At 43.3% G+C, this 20,862-nt stretch overlaps 1 protein-coding gene across 1 annotated transcript in view; it reads left to right on the top strand.

Moving 5' to 3' along the window:
* The window catches only part of TBC1D9 (TBC1 domain family member 9), a 124,223-nt gene that overhangs the window by 69,670 nt on the left and 33,691 nt on the right, over window positions 1-20,862 (top strand). The window contains exons 4-9 of the mRNA XM_024126619.3: window positions 8,900-9,128; window positions 9,559-9,820; window positions 11,597-11,804; window positions 16,823-17,029; window positions 17,922-18,092; window positions 18,718-18,868. Coding sequence (XP_023982387.1) covers window positions 8,900-9,128; window positions 9,559-9,820; window positions 11,597-11,804; window positions 16,823-17,029; window positions 17,922-18,092; window positions 18,718-18,868 — 1,228 coding nt within the window. The remainder of the gene's footprint in view (window positions 1-8,899; window positions 9,129-9,558; window positions 9,821-11,596; window positions 11,805-16,822; window positions 17,030-17,921; window positions 18,093-18,717; window positions 18,869-20,862) is intronic.

The raw sequence follows: 20,862 nt of genomic DNA, 5'->3' as shown, positions 1-20,862 counted from the left end.
CCAGGGCAGTCCTGCATTTGCTTTTTGCATTTAATAACTCCTGTGTAACACTTCATATTAGTTCATAAAGATGGGCCACATTTAAAACAACATTTTAATATTCAGTAAAAAACAAAAATGTTTTAATAGTTCTGTTTTTTATTTTAAAATAATTTTGAGGGGCTTCCCTGGTGGTGCAGTGGTTGCGCGTCCGCCTGCCGATGCGGGGGAACCGGGTTCGCGCTCCGGTATGGGAGGATCCCACGTGCCGCGGAGCGGCTGGGCCCGTGAGCCGTGGCCGCTGGGCCTGCGCGTCCGGAGCCTGTGCTCCGCAACGGGAGGGGCCACAGCAGAGGAAGGCCCGCATACCACAAAAAAAAAAAAATAAAAAAAATAAAATAAAATAATTTTGAGAACTGCAAAGGTAGAGCAGAGAATTCCCATATACCCTACACTCGGCTTCCCTGAATGTTAACATCTTATGTAAACATGGTACATTTATCAAAACTAAGAAATCAACATTGACACAATATTGTTAACTAAACTACAGACTGTATTTGGATTTTACTAGTTTTTCCACTTCCTGTCCTTTGATTCCATGATCCAATCCAGGATCCCATGATGCATTTAGTTCTTCATTCTTTTTTAAGCTGCGTATTATGTGTGTATGAACCGTAGATAATCCAGCCACTCTTTTATGCTTCTACATGTAAGTTGTTTCCAATATTTTGCAGTTATAAATAACGTTCCATGTATATTTTTTCGTGCATATGCCTTTTTGCATTGTTGGGGATGTAGCTTTAAGATACACTGGTAGAAATGGGATTGCCAGGTCAAAGGGTAAATGCATGAGTGGTTTTGCTAAATACTGCCAATTTCCCCTTCCCATTTTACATTCCCACTGGCATGTGTGGGAGTGCCCGTTTCCCCAAAAGCCTCACCAACCAGGTGGATTATCAAGCTTTTGAGGTTTTGCCCATCTGAAGGGGTGAGATATTTTAGTATTGTTTTAATTTTTATTTATCTCATTTATGAGTGAAGTTAAACGTCTTTTCTTATGTTTAAGGGCTGTTTTTATAACCCTGTTTGTAGACTGTTCATGTCTTTTGCCTATTTTTCTCTGAGACTTTTGGTCTTATTTTTCTTTAATTTTTTTTGTTTGTTTGTTTTGTGGTACGCGGGCCTCTCACCGTCGCGGCCTCTCCCGTTGCGGAGCACAGGCTCCGGACGCGCAGGCTCAGCGGCCACGGCTCACGGGCCCAGCCGCTCCGCGGCATGTGGGATCTTCCCGGACCGGAGCACGAACCCGCGTCCCCTGCATCGGCAGGCGGACTCTCAACCACTGCGCCACCAGGGAAGCCCTTTCTTTAATTTTTAAAAGTTCTTGGGACTTCCCTGGTGGTCCAGTGGCTAAGACTCTGCGCTCCCAGTGCAGGGGGCCCAGGTTTGATCCCAGGTCGGGGAACTGGATCCGGCATACCACAACTAGGAACCTGCATGCCGCAGCTGAAGATCCCGCACTCGGCAATGAGGATCCCATGTGCCGCAACTAAGACCCGGTGCAGCCAAATAAATAAATAAATATATACATATTTTTAAAAGTCCTTTTTATACAAAGCCTGTTAGCCCTGTATCAGTGAAATATGTTTGTCATTTCACTTGGCTCATGATAATTGTCGCCAGGCAAAGTTTAAATTTTTATTTGGTCAAAATCATCCATTCTTTCTATTATAGCATCTGGATGTTCAGTCATAGAAGCCTTTCTTTAAATCTAGGTTAAGGAGGAATTCTAGGAAGTGATCCAACAGTGTTTCTCATTAAAATTCTACAGACTGATCAATTTTTATTTTATTTCTTCTACTTTACTAAATTTTTACATGTACTTATAGTAATTTTGATGTGTTTGTGGGGAGAGGTGAGCTCCAGGACCTCCTACTCCACCATCTTGATCCCCCCTCACATGTAATAATTTTATATTCAGAAAGAGAAGTAGAAAAATACAAGTGGATTCTCATTACCCTTTAGAGTCTGCAGTTGTTTTGAAGGAGAATTTTAACTGGACCACATAAAATTAGTGAGGATTGAGGTGTACAGAAGTACAAAAGCACATGTAATAATATCGACCTCTTCCTTTACTCTCACCTCTTAGCCCTCAAAGTGAATAGTTTATCATTGCTTTAAGATTGGTGATTTAAGCTTCTGCTCCATCCTAATTAAAGTGATTAGAAGAGTAGTGAAGGAGATCAAAAATGAGAGATGGGGGGCTTCCCTGGTGGCGCAGTGGTTGAGAGTCCACCTGCCGATGCAGGGGACACGGGTTCGTGCCCCGGTCCGGGAAGATCCCACATGCCGCGGAGCGGCTGGGCCCGTGAGCCATGGCCGCTGAGCCTGCGCGTCCGGAGCCTGTGCTCCGCCAACAGGAGAGGCCACAGCAGTGAGAGGCCCGCGTACCACGAAAAAAAAAAAAAAAAAAAAAAAGAGAGAAGGGGAGACATTGGAAAGGATCAGTGAAGCTAGGAAAAGATGGCAGCTTCCAAATAAAAAAATTATTCTTGAATAACGGAGAGGTTTTTTTAAAATTAATTTTTATTGGAGCATAGTTGATTTACAACATTGTGTCCGTTTCATGTGTACAGCAAAGTGAATCAGTTACACATATACATATATCCCCTCTTTTTTGGATTCTGTTCCCATATAGGTCATTACAGAGTATTGAGTAGAGTTCCCTGTGCTATATTAGTTCTCTATTTTATAATAATGGAGAGTTTTATTGATAAAACCGATCAGATTTGCTAACATCTTCCTTTTGTTTCTAAGTCATTTATCTGAATTTCTAGGCAGTAATGTAAATGGGGGGAGTCTGAGGTTTCCTGCAGGATTTGATCCTGTAGGAGGGGCTGGGTGAAAGGGGGCAGCAGTTGGTGGGGGAAACAGAGACAGGAAGCGTCTTCTCCATCCAAGAGCCACTGCCCAGGTTCTCGGTTACCTTTTCATCGTCCTCCCTCAAATGTTGTCGTCTTTGGAAAATAGGTACAAATCAAGACCTGCACGAAGAAACTGAAGCTTAAAAGTGACAACAGTTAAGAGAAATCAAGCAAGCAAGCACAAATTGCAGGTCAAATAGCCATTCTTTTCACCATTTTCATTAAACCAAAAATGTCAGATTTAATTCCCCTGAAACAAACAAACAAATAAATAAATAAATAATAAAAAAATAAAAATAATTCCCCTGAAACCAGTTATGAGGAAGGAATTGCATTATGGGTGGTTTAAGCATTCAGACTGTCCAGTAATGAAGGGAACGAACATATTTATTTGTTTTCAGATCTAATTAACTTTTTTTTTTTTTTTGCGGTACATGGGCCTCTCACTGTTGTGGCCTCTCCCGTTGCGGAGCACAGGCTCCGGACGCACAGGCTCAGCGGCCGTGGCTCACGGGCCCAGCCGCTCCGCGGCATGTGGGATCTTCCCGGACCGGAGCACGAACCCGTGTCCCCTGCATCGGCAGGCGGACTCTCAACCACTGTGCCACCAGGGAAGCCCTCTAATTAACTTTTTAAAATTATAAATGTAATAATTAACTACAGAGGCAACCATAATCCAAACACCATAGATAACTTTTGTTTTTTTCTTTTTAGTTTTCTAATATGCATATTTATCATAATAGTAGTATGACTGTACATGTAACTTTGTATCATATCTTTTTTCTCTGTTATCTGCTATGCTGTTAATGTAACTTTTGGTTGTTACTTTAATAACTGAATATTATCCTGTAATTGACCTTAGCATTCCTCTCTTTCGAGAAGTCTCCTAGCTTTTAGACTAGTGGGAGTCAAGCACAAATAGTAATACAGTGAACCCTTTTGCTCATATGTAACTTTTCCTATAGTTTTTCCCCACTTTTGGATAGATTGCAAAACATTGGCTAATGGGTTAAGTTTAAATACTTTTAATGGACCTTAGTAGATACTGTCAGTATATTAGGATCCCTGTGTGATTGTACTATTGCTAGCTTTCAGCATTATAATCGTTTAAGTGGTTTTTCAAGATTAATGAGTAAAAGCCAGTGTCTTATTGTTTTAATTTTTCTGTCTTTGATTATGAGGTTGAATGTTTTTTCATGTTTGCTAAGTTAATGTTTCCCTTTTTTGTGAACTACCTGTCAATATCCTGTGTGTATTTAAATTTATATTGAATGTTCCGAACATTTGGATTGTAGTAGCTTGTTATGTGGCGCTGTTGCCTAGAACCGGGATGACCTATTTCATATCATGTAGAACCTGTAGAACATACAGGAAGGAGATAATTCCATCCCTTTGTTCTATCATCCAGTCCACCTGGCTAAACAATTACAGTAAACTAAGAAGAGGTTCTGTATTCGGGACCCTCTCTTTTCTTAAAGGTGGGAAAATTGGGGGTGGAACCTTAGGGACTATTATCTTTACTGTTGAAACTAGTTGGCAAGGCCTGGTCTGTTGATATTAGTGTAGAAGAGTGTTGTAGTGATGTTTCTCAGTTCTGTGTCCTCATAAATCCTCTCATACTTTAAAACATTTGTTTTTGAAAATTTCAATGAGCATTCTAGGAATGTAGTACTTATTAGTTCTTTAGAATAGTTTGAACTTAATGTTTTTCCACTCAAAACATATGGGCATCATTCAGTTTGTTCTATGTCGCTTCCTTCTAGTATTCTCCTTCTTCTGACTTCAGGTAAGAGCCCTGCTACAGGGCGCAGGAGGAGAGCAGACATTAGCCTTGAGGGTCGGTCTCTAGGCTTACTCTGAGTTGATTGGCCGTTGGGATTGCTTAGGGACCCAATTGCTACTTCACTTTTTTTTTTAATAAATTTATTTATTTTTTATTTTATTTTATTTATTTTTGGCTGCATTGAGTCTTCGTTGCTGCGCACAGGCTTTCTCTAGTTGCGGAGAGCGGGGGCTACTCTTCGTTGTGGTGCACGGGCTTCTCATTGCAGTGGCTTCTCTTGTTACGGAGCACGGGCTTTAGGCGCACGGGCTTCAGTAGTTGTGGATCGGAGGCTCTAGAGCGCAGGCTCAGTAGTTGTGGCACACGGGCTTAGTTACTCCGCAGCATGTGGGATCTTCCCAGACCAGGTCTTGAACCTGTGTCCCCTGCATTGGCAGGAGGGTTCTTAACCACTGTGCCACCAGAGAAGCCCTCCAACTGCTACTTCTTATTAGTGGTTCTCATTCAGTCCCTTTCATCTATTCATTCATTTATTTCTTCTTTTCATTCTTACATATTTTTGGCTCCCCCTCTGAAGGCACTGATAACTTTGAAATGTCACATAGGCTGTAGATGTGTGTGCCAACTGGGAAAGGTGTTTCCATCCCTCTTCTCGCTGAAGTGGCTTCTTCTCCTCCCCACCCAGAGGTCCAGTGCCCTGATGCTGCCTCCTGGCCGTCTACAGTTCCGTAGGATAGCATGCTACCAAAACCTGCTCACCCTCAAAGCAGCTGAGGTCCAAAATGAGTCTCCCTTGGCCTCCATCAAAGCCAACATCTCTATTCTGTCAGTGGAGTAGCACCAAAAGTATTTAGATGAAACAACCTTACCTTAGATACTCTCAGGGAAGTACATTGCTACTACCAATGCCAGCCATTCAATCCTCCCATATGACAAAAGAACAGGAGTCAGCAACTTGGTACTTAGCTTTCCAAGTTAGTTTTGCTAACTCAAACAATTTTAGACTTAGAAATCTGTGACTCTGCAGGACACAATAAAGACTAAGATATGGCCCCTTAAGATACATGCTAATTTGGAAAGACAACATATACCTTTTTAAACTTTTTTAAAAAATTTATTTATTTAATTTATTTATTCTTGTCTGCATTGGCTCTTCGTTGCCATGCGCGGGCTTTCTCTACTTGCGGTGAGCAGGGGCTACTCTTCGTTGCGGTGCACGGGCTTCTCATTGCCGTGGCTTCTCTTGTTGCAGAGCAAGGGCTCTAGGCGCACAAGTTTCAGTAGTTGTGGCTCGCCGGCTTTAGAGCGCAGGCTCAGTAGTTGTGGCGCACAGGCTTAGTTGCCCTGTGGCATGTGGTATCTTCCTGGACCAGGGCTGACACCTGTGTCCCCTGCACTGGCAGGCAGATTCTTAACCACTGCACCACCAGGGAAGCCCTACCCTTTTAATAATCTTTTATTAAATGTCTTTTAGTTGCTAGGTACTGGTGGTAAAAACTGTTAGAGGCATTATATTTGTTTTTGAAATGTATGTTTAGTGGTCAAGGGACATATAAACAAAATACTTTCAGCCCACATATAAAGAGAACACAGAGGTGAGAATGCTAGTCCTCATTTGGGATTGGGTTAGTTTCACAGAGGATATTTACACTGAGCCTGGATAGGTTGATTTGGGCAGATCGAGAAAGGGGTTTTATGGCATGAGATGCAGATTGGACTTTTTCCCTCTTACACTGATAACCTGTGGACATTTTAAAGGTGGGAATGCGTGTAGCCATACAGAATATATATATCACAGTGTGGAAAGATGCCTGATGGCAGGCTTCCCTGGTGGCGCAGTGGTTGGGGGTCCACCTGCCGATGCAGGGGACACGGGTTCGTGCCCCGGTCTGGGAGGATCCCACATGCCGCGGAGCGGCTGGGCCCGTGAGCCATGGCCGCTGAGCCTGCGCGTCCGGAGCCGGTCTGGCAGTGAAAATAAAATTCAGGACATTATATGTATTGAAAAATAAATTTCAATACATCATTCAGAGAGAATCAAAAGTGCTTAATGTGAGGAAGGACAGTCAGAGCTGGGAGAAGGCTTCATAAGGAGGTGGGAATTAGACCAGACTTTGAGACTAGGTAGGATTAGTGAAACAGACAACAGTCTGATTCCAGATGTTAGGCACTCAGAATGGCAGGACCACAGGCAAGAAGGTAGAAAAGCACAAAAATGACACATTCAGGCCCTGAGTGTGCCTTAGGCTGACTAAGGCAGAAGAAAACAATTGGGAATCTTGTCAGATGTAGTACAGTGAGAGCAAAGGTTGCAGTGTTGGTTGGATCAACAACGTGCATGGTATAGAATTTTAGATTTTATATGGTGATTATAGGGAAACAGAATTTTGATAATAAGAATTTTGTAGTTTTTAAATAAGTTTTAGGAAGATAAATTTATAGGGAGCATCCAGCGTATACTGGGAGCCTAAGAGCCCAAAGGCAGGCATTCTAGGTATGAGGCAATTGCAGTTTTCTCTCCTTGGAATACAGAGGGCTCAGTCATGTCAAGGAGAACCTGAGAAGTTGCCCAAATTCACACAGACATGCAGTGACACCTTTGGGATCGAAACCCAAGACTTTCATGCTCAAAAGCTCATGTTTTTCTAGCTACCTTGTGATCAGAGAAAATGGAGATGAGGTATTTGGTGATTACAAAGTCAAGGTGGAATTCCAAGGAGCGTTTTCTGTCAAGGGATATAGGTAGAAGCCATTTTTCAGGGAATTATGAAGGAACTGCGTAACAATGAAACAGCCTCTCAAGCTACTATAATGATTAAATAGTAGATTAAGCCAGTCACATGCCGTGCATATATTTTGTTTCCTTTGCAACTGACTAAAAGTTGTGTGTCTACTATAATTTTTGCTCCAATATTCACCCCATTTCTGCTCAAATGGTGGCTTGTTCCTTCTATCTGTATTGCCTGATGTTATTCATGGCCCTGAGACAGTGGGTCTGTGGTCAGTGTCAGTTAGTGGCGTGTGTTTTGGTCTTTCTTCCTCTCTTTCCATTCATGATGAAATTGCATTGAATTTTTGTTTTTTTTGTTTATTTGGCTGTGCTGGGTCTTAGTTGCCAAACGCAGGATCTAGTTCCCTGACCAGGGATCAAACTCGGGCCCCCTGCATTGGGAGCGTGAAGTCTTAACCACTGGGACACCAGGGAAGTCCCGATGTCATTCTTTTATTTATTTATTTATTTTTAAAATATTTATTTATTTATTTATTTTTTGGCCGCGTCGGGTCTTAGTTGCTTAGTTGTAGCACATAGGATCTTTCATTGCGGCGCGAGGGCTCCAGAACGCACGGGCTCAGTAGCTGCAGCGCACGGGCTTAGTTGCCCTGCAGCATGTGGGACCTTAGTTCCCTGACCAGGGATCGAACCTGAGTCCCCTGCATTGGAAGGCGGATCCTTTTTTTTTTTTTTTTTTTTTAAATTTAATTTATTTTATTCTTGGCTGCGTTGGGTCTTTGTTGTTGTGTGCGGGCTTTCTCTAGTTGCAGCAAGCGGGGGCTACTCTTCATTGCAGTGCAAGGGCTTCTCATTGCAGTGGCTTCTCTTGTTGCGGAGCACGGGCTCTAGGTGTGCGGGCTTCAGCAGTTGTGGCTCACAGGCTCAGTAGCTGTAGCACACAGGCTTAGTTGCTCCGCGACATGTGGGATCTTCCCAGACCAGGGCTCAAACCCATGTCCCCTGCATTGGCAGGCGGATTCTTAACCACTGTGCCAGCAGGGAAGCCCTGGAAGGTGGATTCTTAACCCCTGGACCACCCGGGAAGTCCCTCATTGAGTTTTTGAGAAAGGCAGACGTTGGTTGACCTTTGGGATAAGTCTATCATGATAAGCTAGGAAAAGTAGTAGAACTAGCAAAATCTTTTCATGTCCTCATTTGTAAAAGAAAACTATGGGCTTCATTCTAAGTGAACTTAAAAAAATGATTAGTACCAATAAACAGATATTAAAATCTATATTGTTCTTTGGAAATCTTTTAGTACATAAATGCTGCTTGCTAATTGGCTTAGAATTGGGGAGTTGGCTTTGAAAATAATTCAGTTTTTTTAAACTCTAGCCTTAGAAATTTTTTGTGCCTTTCCAATTATGTATAAGATACGGGAAAAAGCAGCTCTAGTCATAGTGATAACAGTTGTATGTTTTGTGCTTTATCGCTTCTTAGGGCATCATTGCAGAGTATAACAAAATCAATGATGTGAAGGAAGATGATGACACAGAGAAGTTCAAGGAAGCCATTGTGAAATTCCATCGGCTGTTTGGAATGCCTGAGGAAGAGAAACTCGTCAACTATTACTCTTGCAGCTACTGGAAGGGGAAGGTTCCCCGACAGGGTTGGATGTACCTCAGTATTAACCACCTTTGCTTTTATTCTTTTCTGATGGGAAGGGAAGGTGAGTTCTCTAGAATTTCAGAGGGAAGCCTTTGAAAGTCTACTGAGGTTTGCCTGCCCTGAACGCATAAACCACATCCAAACATCAACAATAATAAATCTGTAGTTGTAACTGAGCCAGCACTATTTTGTGATGACTTAACAATTGAATTCAGTCATTTTTGGCTCAACGGTTGTAACGAAATTAGTTATGAAGTAGTAAAGATTCACCAAAGGTATAGTAGACATGGACTTAAATCCGTGATAATTGTAACTCAGAATTTTTGTGGTCCAGGTTTGTCTGTTAAAACTAACAAACAGAACAGTGATAAACATGGGCACATAAACTCAGAGGAGGTCCGTGAAATCGGGGGGCAGGGTTGTTAGTTTCCAGTATCTTGGAAGGATTTTGAGCAGCTGTGTGTTGACCCAGCCTTGTTTCCTGTGCTCAGCCAAGCTGGTTATCCGGTGGGTGGACATCACTCAGCTTGAGAAGAACGCCACGCTGCTTCTTCCTGACGTGATCAAAGCGAGCACAAGGTCCAGCGAACATTTCTTCTCCGTATTTCTCAACATCAGTGAGACCTTCAAGTTAATGGAGCAGCTCGCCAACATCGCCATGAGGCAGCTCTTAGACAATGAGGGGTTTGAACAAGATCGATCCCTGCCTAAACTGAAAAAGAAATCTCCTAAAAAAGTGTCTGCTCTAAAACGGTAGGTGTCAGAGACTTAGAGTCTTTTACAGACTTTAGAAACAAGAACCACATCTGTTCCTTTATGAAAGTTAACCTTTTCTGAACAACTTCAAGGCTTCAGAACAGTTTTCCAGGTATAGATACGAAACTGAAAAAGACTACCCAAGGCACTCCCAGTTCATTAAGCGAGGCAGACACGACCAGCTCCCGAACAATGGGGTGGGACCTCTTCTGTTCCTGTGAGCAGAGCGCCATGAGCACACACATGGAGAGGTGGGCAGAGTGTGTAGGAAAGACCACTCGGCAGAGCTGCTTGGAGCTGGGCTCTCAAGACATAGTAGACATGACTCATTCAGAGTCGGTAGGATGGATATTTCAGACAGAGGGAATAACATGATGGGAGAAGCACAAGGGAAGAGCACAGAGGGAAGTTGGTCCATCACATGTGTGAAAGGTGGCTGGGCACGAGATGAAGCGAGGCTGCAGAGAGGCCTGGAAGTCTGGATCTGGGCTAGAGAGAAGGCGAGGGACAAGCTGATGCTCTAAAGTGTGATGGTATGCATGGAATTACCCCTAACTGAGGTGGGGATTAGGGAAGGAAGAGCGTGTCCAAGGGATATGAGGACTCAGTTTTGATCATGTTGAGTTGAGTTGCCTGCAGGACATCAAACTGGAATTGGCAATCATTGCCCTACAGCTGGTACCTGACAAGAAGTCACTGCAATTAGAACACCTTTGGTGATTTGAGACATGTTTTGATAGAGTGACAAGAGGATGGGTTACTGCAGTGGGTTGAATAGCACGTGAAAGGCAAGGCAAGGGCGTTAGGACAGTACGGACTGCTTTTTCAAGAAATTCAATGGTAAAGGAGGGGGCCTGCTCATTTTAGAATGAAAAAGATTTGGCCTGAGGATGGTATGAAGTGGGCAGATGGGAAGAGTTTGTTGGTGAGGGGTAAGTGCAGGGACAGAAGGGGGCATGGAGATAAAGCTAGAAGAAAATGAATAATTTAAAAAGTGACATCTCATAGGACATGGAAAAGGATGCTTATGTGTGCTGATACATCTCCCTTTGAAACAGGGAAAGGAAGTAGGATGAGATGAGGATGGAGTTGGTTTTGGAGATAGGAGGGAGGGAATTGGAGGGCCTGTCTTTGCCCTGTGCAGCCAGAAACTGGATCGTCAGGGGGCTGAAGTAGCACAAAAGCTTGAGCAAAGGGGTTTCAATAACTGCCATGATGAACAGGAAAAAGGAACTCATTAGGGAAAAGATCATAGTTACCTGAGGACCCAGATGAGGTTAGATACTCTGGTTGTCCTGGAGGTGGGTCGTTCCTGTGTTTGGGGCAGTTTTATTGTCTACTCCATGTGGACAGCGCCAGTCAGCAGATTCATGTGGCTTGCGTGTATTTGTGTTAGGTCGTCCTTAAAAGATAAGGCCCCAAGAGTGGCTCTGGATGAGTCATGGATAAATGTAATCATCTCTTAAGAAATTACTGTATTCTTTTAGAAAGAGAATTATTTCCTGTCCAGGCCTTGTTTTCCTAAGATCCTTTGACGTTCACAGATACTGATTGCAAAATGGCTGCACAAGGGACCTAAATATATTAAAATAATTTCATTATGCTTTTGGGTCATAGTTTGGAGTTCACGCCAGTAGAAAGCCAAGAAGTTAGGAATAAGTCTCACAAGATGGAGGAGGGGAAAGATAGCCTGGGGAACCTCCACTGCCGCATCATTTAGAGGTACTGAAACTTTTATTTTGTGTGGGGTGAGTTATTTTTGTTGCTTTCCAGCGATCTGGATGCCAGGGCAAAGAGTGAGAGATACCGTGCACTTTTCCGGCTGCCCAAAGATGAAAAATTAGATGGCCACACAGACTGCACCCTCTGGACTCCATTCAACAAAATGCACATTTTGGGGCAGATGTTTGTGTCCACAAACTACATCTGCTTTACCAGCAAGGAGGAAAACCTGTGCAGCCTCATTATCCCACTCCGAGAGGTAAGTGGCAGGTGAAAATGGAACTTTCAGGGTATTTTAAGAGTTTTACTGGTCATACTTTTCTGTGTATCTTTTACCAGCAGTGAGTTGGCTTTTAACCATAGGTGAGTGTTCATAATTCTTTGGTGGAATCTGCCACTCTTTTATTTGTTGTCATTGCTCTAAGTGACCATGGGACCTGCGAGATATTTTCTTCCGGAGACAGCCTGGCATTTTAAAATGTAGATTTCATTCTTATTCAGGTAAGGTGAGGCCAACAGAGCAGGAGATGACTGTCATTGAAAAGACTGCTTGTTATACTCACAGATTCCACTGGGGGGGGGGCACGCCATACCGTGGGGACCACGCAGGGAAGCACCAGGGTGAGCCAGCAGGCAGAGGAGCAGGGGAAAACATGGGCAAGAGCCTTTATTGTGGTTTCCATGGGAAGAAACAGGCGAGGCAGGGTAAGCAGGCTTAGGATTGGCAAGTTGAATAATTTTGGCAGGCTCCAGGGCAGAGGGCCTATCCCTGGTTGTCTGGTACCTGGCCCTGGGGTGATGAGGGCAGGTGAATGGGGCCCTGAGTGTGAGAGCAGATATAGGAGGTCATTGGGGTATGGGCTTGGATTGGTCGGTTTGCCTGTGAAAGTCCTGCTCCCAGGTGAGTCCTTTACTATCTCCAGGAGTTGGCTAACTGGGTCAAAAAGGCTCCAAGATGTGAAAACATCAAATACAGAAGCTAGAAAATGTAGTTACTACACGTGACTCACAGCCTGAGCAGCTTGGTCTTTAGAGGAGACGGTCTAGGTTGTGAATCAGAAAGCCAAGTGTTCAGATCTGTCCGGTTTGTCGATTCCTTGCATTAGAACCACTGGGACCACTGGCCACAGTGGCAGATTCCTGAGCCCACCCCAGATCTTCTGGGTCTCTGCAAGTTTTGGAGTCTGTATTTTAATAGAGTGCCAGGCTGATGCCCATAGACAGTGAAGACTAAGAAACATTATTATTGTGTCTGGGGTGGAGGTGGGTTCTGTCGTGTCCTCACAGTGATAGATTATTCCGGTACTTGTGTGGAAGCCTTGCTGTTTGGGGTTGAGAAGCAACTCAAAGTTAGGATGTCAAAGGCTGGCAGACGCGCAGTTTCTGACTTGGTAACTTTCAACCTACTCTGGTCCTTTTCTAGAAATGAAGACGGTTAGAAGCTTTGGCTATTTAATCAAGATCGACCCTTTATTAAGATTCTCTATAGTAAAGGATTCAAGTTTCCTTCTGCCTTCTTTTTTTTTTTTTTTAATCATTTATGTAAGCAAATTTTCTTGTTTTTTTTTGTTTCAAAATTATTGCATCATTATCACAGAAAATTTGTAAAAATACAAATAAAAAGAAAACAAAATTCAGTCCTAGTCCCACCCTTCAAAGACGATCATGTTAACATCCTGCTGTACAGCTTTTCAGGCTTTCTATACATTGCTGTGTATATGTCATTTATATTATTTAGATATAAAACATAATGAATTTTTATTTTTTTCTGAATTCCCTTAACAGTGGGTGTACACTAAACTTTTCCCCATATCATAAAATATTCTTTTACAATGTAACTTTTAGTGACTGCATATTATTCCATTAATGGATATGTATAATTTATTTCTTCTTTTTAGGTTACCTGTGCTTGGACCTTTGCATTGTTTTTAGTTTTCTCCCTATCATATGTATAATTTTCCTTAATTGATAAATTCCTAGGAGTTTAATTGGTGGATCAAAAAGAATGCAAAATGTTAAGCAATTGAAAAATCTAGTTCTCCTTCTTATAGGGTGAACTAACTGGTATTATAACACATTTGGAGGCCAGGAATTGTTGGGAGTGAATTCTGAGATGGATAATTCATCAGGACTTACATTGGCTCTGAAAGGCATTTCATGACTTTTTCCAGCAAACTTTGTCTTAGGGAGTTGCTAAACTCTGTGTGTGTGTGTGTGTGTGTGTGTGTGTGTGTGTGTGGTGTAATTGACATAACATATTAGTTTCAGGTGAACAAAGTAGTGATTTGATATTTGTTTACATTATAGAATGATCACCACAATAAGTCCAGTTAACATCTATCACCATATGTAGTAACAAGGCTGCTACTAAAAATTTTCTTCATCAAATACTACCTGAACATAGTAAAGCAGAGTGACCTGGACTGGCTAGAGAAACCCATCCTGGGATTAAGACTGTACCGTGAATGTGTCATTTATGAATCTGAGTGAGTCGTCACTCTGTTTATCCAGGGAGAACTCAGGAGCAGAGAGCGGCTGCGAGCTGCTGTCCAGACGTCTTCTCTCCTGTTCCCCACCTCCCGGTTTGGTCCAGGCGCTCTGTACATTTTAGTGTGATTTATAATAGGATGGTGAGAGTTAGGGGGAATTGAGAGAATAGTGGCTAATGTCCTCAGCGCATCTTCTGCTTGCTAGTTTTCCCCAACAGGCGGTAAGGCAAAGATCATTCAGTCATATTTCAGTCATTCATTTCATATTTCATTCAGTCATATTTCAGTCATATTTCATATTTCAGAGGGACAATGGTAGAGGTAGCATTTAAAAATAAAGTGTGTTGTGGTTGGAGGATGCAGCTTTAAAGAAATGCTCAATGAGACAGCAGTGCCCTGTCCTTTAACCCGATGAATCGCTGAGGTATAGTCATGGTAAATCCCGAACCTCGACTAATGGAAGAAGCAAAGGACTTAATGTAATTTTTATTACCTCTAGGTATGATAATGACAGAGAAACACTAGGACGAGGCTCCCACCCTCCATCCAGGTCTGTATGAGTAGAGGTGGTGTCTCTGTGAACTAAATTAAGCTGATTGATCAGGAGGACCCTCCGTGGGAATACTGCATCCTCCTTGGAATGGCTACTTTTAGGACTGTGTAGACTAGGAATCGTTGTTTCATTTAATTTTTTTATAAATAAGTAGAAATATTGACTGGAGATTGTTAATATATATTCTACATACAGACTTAAGGTAGACCAAATCGATACATTTTAAATGTTTACACGGAATCATATTGCTGTAGATTTTATAGAAATTCCTGAGGCAGCAAAGCAGGAGGATAAAGTGAAGAGATCAGGGTCCTCTTTAGAGATTCCAGATGAAGTCTCTCTTTCCTTTCAATTAAAAATTACCTTGTAAGTGTTCCATGTGACACACCAAGATTTGATTAAATTTGATCTATTTTATAACCCAAGTTGGTAATGAAAATGTGTCTCATTATCCTGTAGAATATTCAGATATAGCTGTTGCCCGTTCCTGGTGGCGAAAAGCTTATGGGGTAGAATTCTACTAGAACTCATTTGCCAGTGAAAAATAGGTTGTAACCCGTGGGAACCTTCCTAGGTTTTCTGAGGGAACTTTCTTGCTGTCTCTGTATTCATGATCCTGCTAGATACAGGGCTTTCCACTTTGACTTCATCACGATGCACATGAGGTCTGTGTTTTAGGCAGAGAACTTGAACCTTTCACTCTCTTGACATCTGTCATTTAATCACAGACGGCTGGTGACTAAAAGAATCAGAAAAAATCTACTGAGAGAAAAGGTAGTTTTTATCAGTCTTTTAAAATAAGCATTGTTTAACACGTCTGAAGTGTCATGGGAAAATCCTTTTCATGATAAAGAAGTTGGGTTTCTTTCCCCCAATTTCTCTAGCTTCTTTTGCATTGAGGGAAAAAAACACTTTTATGTGCAACTCCAGGTATCTCGGAGATTCCTTTAAAAAAGTGTAAATATATATCTAACTTGTACATATTTATGAAGTCTGAGAACAGAAAACAGGTCCTGCAATTTTTCCCTTTATGGACCCCAGTAATACCTGTTTGCGCTTGGGACCATGCAACTTTTTAGGCAATTCCAAGAAGTTCCTTAGCCCTGAAGGGGAGAAAAGTTTTTAAAGTTCTGCTTGGCAGGAAATGTATTTCACATGAAAATGCTGATGAGGAGGTTGAAGTTGAAGCTGTCTAGACTGCTTACATGTGGAAATGAAGAAGGGAAAGAAACTTAACTGTACAGAGTCAGAGCTGCTGCAAATAAACCATTTATCTAGGGCTGGCCTTGAGATTTTCTTCCTAATGTGCTAAAGAAAAAAGTTGTAATGCATTTATCCTAGTTTCCAGTTGATGAAAATCCTATTATAAACCACCAAATATATGTCGTCATTTCAAAGCTAAAACACATGCCCCTCTTTCCTCCTTTTCTCCTGACGTGGTAGACTTACTTCACCACACATGCTGTGCGTGTGCGCGCGCACACACACACACACACACACACACACACACAGTCAGCCAATGCAGATAGGGTTGCAGTTAAGCCGTTTACGTCATGTCTGTTCAGAATCGAGCCTTTAAAACTTTGAAGTGGTAAGAGGTGAGGGATGCAAAGCCCTGGAGTCTAAATGAGACGCTTGAAGGATTGGTGGTGTTTTGAAAGCCATCCCCACGTTAAGCTGGTAAAAGGACCCGGTGTCATCGGTTGTTTCTGTCTCTTACAGATGAAGCAACAGCTAGGAGTCCTCCCTCTTATGGTTCCATTAAATTTTAATGAAAATCAAAGAATTCCTTTACAACAAGGTTTCTCAACCTTGGCGCTATTGGCATCTTGGGCCGGACTTTGTTGGGGGCGGGCTGTCCTGGGTCCTGTGCACTGCAGGATGTTTAGCAAGCAGCATCCCTTCCTCTACCTATGAGATGCCAGTGGTACCCTCCACTTGTGACTACTAGAAGTGCCTCTAGATGTTGCCAGATGTCTCCTTGGGGGCAAAAATCACTCTCGACTTATAACTACTAATTTAGAAAGACCAGCAAGATGATTCCAGCTCCAGTTTGATTTGTTATGAGCTGTTTTATTTTATTGGAACAGGGCTAAAGAATCTCAACTTGCCTCAATAAAATAGAGGAGGTTTCTACAGAGATTTGAAAGTGTTGTGTTCTTTCCAGTGCTGCTCAGAGGTTGCTGTCGGATAATCCCTGGAAAGTAATACTCTTGGTGTCCTGTTTCTTTTCAGGTGACGATTGTAGAAAAGGCAGACAGCTCCAGCGTGCTCCCCAGTCCTTTATCCATCAGCACCAAGAACAGGATGACCTTCCTGTTTGCCAATTTGAGAGACAGAGACTTTCTAGTGCAGAGGATCTCTGATTTCCTGCAACAGACGACCTCCAAAATATACTCGGACAAAGAGTTTGCAGGAAGCTACAACAGTTCAGATGATGAGGTCTGTGGAAGGCACCTGCAGGTGTTTGGGTTCATCTTATTACTCTTCCCCGGGGGTGTTCACCTCCCTGTCTGTTAGTTTGATCTTGAAGCTTTGCAGCTGTGCTAAGATGAACCACCTACTCTGATGTCCAGAGCAGTATCTCATTTAAATCTCATGGAGTGTATGTTTGGGATCATAGAGCCGGACAGAACCTTAGAGATCATCTGGTCTAACCCTCCTCTTTCACTGTTGAAAGCATTATTAAGTAATTTGTCCTGGTTACATAGCAAGTGACTCTGGTCTATATAAGTGACCTTGTTGGGAATGGTACAGGGGTCACTCAAAACTGAAATACAACATCATTATGATGATTTTATAATGATAAAATACGAATTGTATCCCTATTGAATTAAGCCCTAGACATCCAGGGAAACTGGGGCCCTGAAAGATAGGTAATTAGCTCAAGTGATAGAGCAACTTACTAGCAGCTAAAATACATGGCAAAAACGGTGAGCTCAGGAGTAACATCCCTGCCCGTCTTCCTGCTCCAAGCTTCTGTAGGCATTTCTGAGGCATCAGAAGCTAGAGAGGAGGTGAGGGAGGTGATCCCATTAGCAGCTGATTCAACCACATCATGCTTTGCATGCATACCAATCAGAGAGACACGTGGCCAACGAGTTTGTTGTAAAAATGCATCTAAAATACAGAGGAACCCTATTTGGGGCATTGAAGCTCTGTGGCCCATGACCCCATCAAAGTGCTGGCTCGCTGCCTTTCTCCTGTTTTGTCACATCACAAGAAACCTCTTGGGAACCATGACGTAGCTATTGGTGTCTGTCCAGAGAACGCTGAAGAAGTAGATTCTGAAGCCAAAATGGTTCCAGCATCTTGTTGCTCTCTGCATCGGCAGGTGTATTCTCGGCCCAGCAGCCTCGTTTCCTCCAGTCCCCAGAGAAGCACGAGCTCCGATGCTGACGGTGAGCGCCAGTTTAACCTCAATGGCAACAGCGTCCCCACGGCCACGCAGACCCTGATGACCATGTATCGGCGGCGGTCTCCCGAGGAGTTCAACCCGAAATTGGTGGGTGCCGCCTCCTCTTGCCCGGAACTTTCTATATTAGAACAATAACGTTAAAAAAATCTTTTTAAATAAAAGTAAACTCCTCAATATGTCAATAGATGTTTTCCTACAAGTAAAGGATATTTTGTTGAAGAAACACAAATGACACATAAATATAACATATAACGACATGGTTATATGTCATTGGGTTTCAGAGTGGCTTCATCGTGGAAGGAGATGAGTTATAGAGGGTACAGCTGACCTTTTTTGGTCTTGTTTTTAACTATTGTATAAGTCAGCCAACAAATAAGTACGTAATGTCTCAGGCCACGTCTAAAAGACATCCACTGTTTCACTTGGAGGTATAGACATAAAGCCATAAATAGCATTTGCATTCTGCTGACTCATCTCAGGTAAGTACAATTCTGACTCTAGGACAGAAAATTTCATGGCAGATCCACGGGCTGTGATACACGTGTCATATCTGGGAAGGACTCCAGAAAATCTGAGTTCTTTGTTCTCATGAATTCTGTCCAGAACTTAACTGCTCCATTCACCAGGGAAAATGTTCTGACCTTCCATCGAACTTGTCCTAACCATTGTCGAAGTACTGTGGGATGTAGTGATGCTTCATTATCCCTTTCAGGCCAAAGAGTTTTTGAAAGAGCAAGCCTGGAAGATTCACTTTGCTGAGTACGGGCAAGGGATTTGCATGTACCGCACGGAAAAGACACGGGACCTGGTGCTGAAGGGCGTACCCGAGAGCATGCGCGGGGAGCTCTGGCTACTGCTCTCAGGTATGGCCGGGCTCGGGCTGGGAGCACTGGGGACCCCGGGGCGGCCCTTCCGCCTTCCATCGTGCATCAGGGCTCTTTTGTTTGTTTGTTTGTTTTTACGGTACGCGGGCCTCTCACTGCTGTGGCCTCTCCCGTTGTGGAGCACAGGCTCCGGACGCGCAGGCTCAGCGGCCATGGCTCACGGGCCCAGCAGCTCTGCGGCATGTGGGATCCTCCCGGACCGGGGCACGAACCCGTGTCCCCTGCATCGGCAGGTGGACTCTCAACCACTGCGCCACCAGGGAAGCCCAGGGCTCTTTCAAATATGTAACCCCCTGATTCAGTGCTAGATCGCAGTTCCTTGCCAGAGTGTTGAATTCCCTCAGTAAGCATACAGGACACATATTCAACAGACCAGATGTTGAAGACACCATCCCTCGAGTCCTCATAACCTCTTCTATTCCTTCACGAACTCTATTTAGGAAAAAACGGAGACTGAAGAAAAAGTATAATTCTTTGTGATTTTTGGAGTCCTTTTTCTCCTTTCCCAGCTGTGTCAGCTTCATTGAGGATGTTGAAGTGTGGTACTCTGTCAGAGTCTTCGTTGGGATGGGGAAGAGGGTAGAAATGAAGGAATAGAAGAAGCTTCTCCTTGATTTTTGCCACCTCTTGAATTTGCTGGTTATCAGTGGAGACCGGGAAGAGAGGCCAGAATTAGCCCTGGGAACGAAAGCCTTCCTGGATCGTACACTCCAAGCTGGAGATGCCGGGAGGGACAGAAGGGGACGTGTCCTGGACCCATGGGAAAGCTGTGTCCATCCTCACTGGCCCACTGCCAGGCTCACGCCCAAATACAACACTGTCAGGTTAAACCTTTGAGCCCTGCTGCAGAAGCCAGAGGTCCTTCAGGCCAAGCCCATCATTCCTTCCTCCCAGACTAAGCATCCAGTGTATGCCAGGGATCTATTCTGTCACAAACATCAGAGCATTCCTTTGGGTGTCACCAGTCTTTAATCTATAAATCAGTTACTTTACCTGGTTAGAAGCTTGAAATGTAATCGTCTTAAATAGGCCCATGTGAAAAATTTTATTTGAATGGGAGGTGGTCTGACACAAGTACTATTATCAAAACCTTTTATTTTAAAAATGACATTAAAATTAAAAGCATAGTTACCAGACTTCTAAGAAAACCTTTGGAAAAAAAAAAAACCTGTAGCTCTTTCTAAAAGTGGATATAAATGGCAATTGCCTGTAATGAGATATATTATATCTCAGAAGTAGGGGGATAGAATCCTGAAAAATAATTGGTTTTATCTGTTTCATGTAAAACTAGTTTGTTCTATCCTTATTTACACGTCTTGTTTTTCATTTGCTTTGCGTAGAGCAGCCATAGCTCCTCATTTAGAAACCCAGATTTGAGTCAAATCATTTCTAGTTACCAATCCAGCCCAAGAAGATCCTTACCATCCAGTCTTCTGTCTTCCTTGTGTGTGGCAAACAGGTCACCTTGACAACCTGATTCAGATCGCTGACAGAGTAAACAAAAAATTCCGTTTTCATTTTATTCAAATTGGAAGTTATTTACAGCCACATTTTAGATGAAAATGAAACACATTAGCCGCCGGGGAAACAGCATACGACAGTCCACAGCCTTGTTATAGAGACGCATTCAGAGTTAGACCCAGCGTTTTCTTTAACTGTGATGGGCTATGTGAGGCCAAAGGGTGATGTGGTCTACACACCACCTCTGTTGGGTAGAGAACTGAGCCCATATTTCCACCCAGTGCACAGGGCGTGGGGTTCGTATGGAGGCCAGCCCACCCGCGGGGAGAGCCCAGCCCCCAGCAGGGGAGCCCCGCCTGAGTCCTGCCCTGCTTCCCATAACTCTTAGGACCACTGTACCAGGGCCTGGCTCGCTGTACCCACTGAAGTGAGGTGCAGGCCAGATGGCAAGAAATCCTTGCAAATCTCCCTTGAGAAGAGAGCCAAAGCCAATGTTAAGTTGCCGTCAACCA

This window comes from Physeter macrocephalus, chromosome 7, assembly GCF_002837175.3.
Source record: "Physeter macrocephalus isolate SW-GA chromosome 7, ASM283717v5, whole genome shotgun sequence".
NCBI lineage: Eukaryota > Metazoa > Chordata > Mammalia > Artiodactyla > Physeteridae > Physeter > Physeter macrocephalus.
The sequence above is the reverse complement of the archived record's forward strand: the minus strand, read 5'-3'. Positions and strand labels throughout refer to the sequence as shown.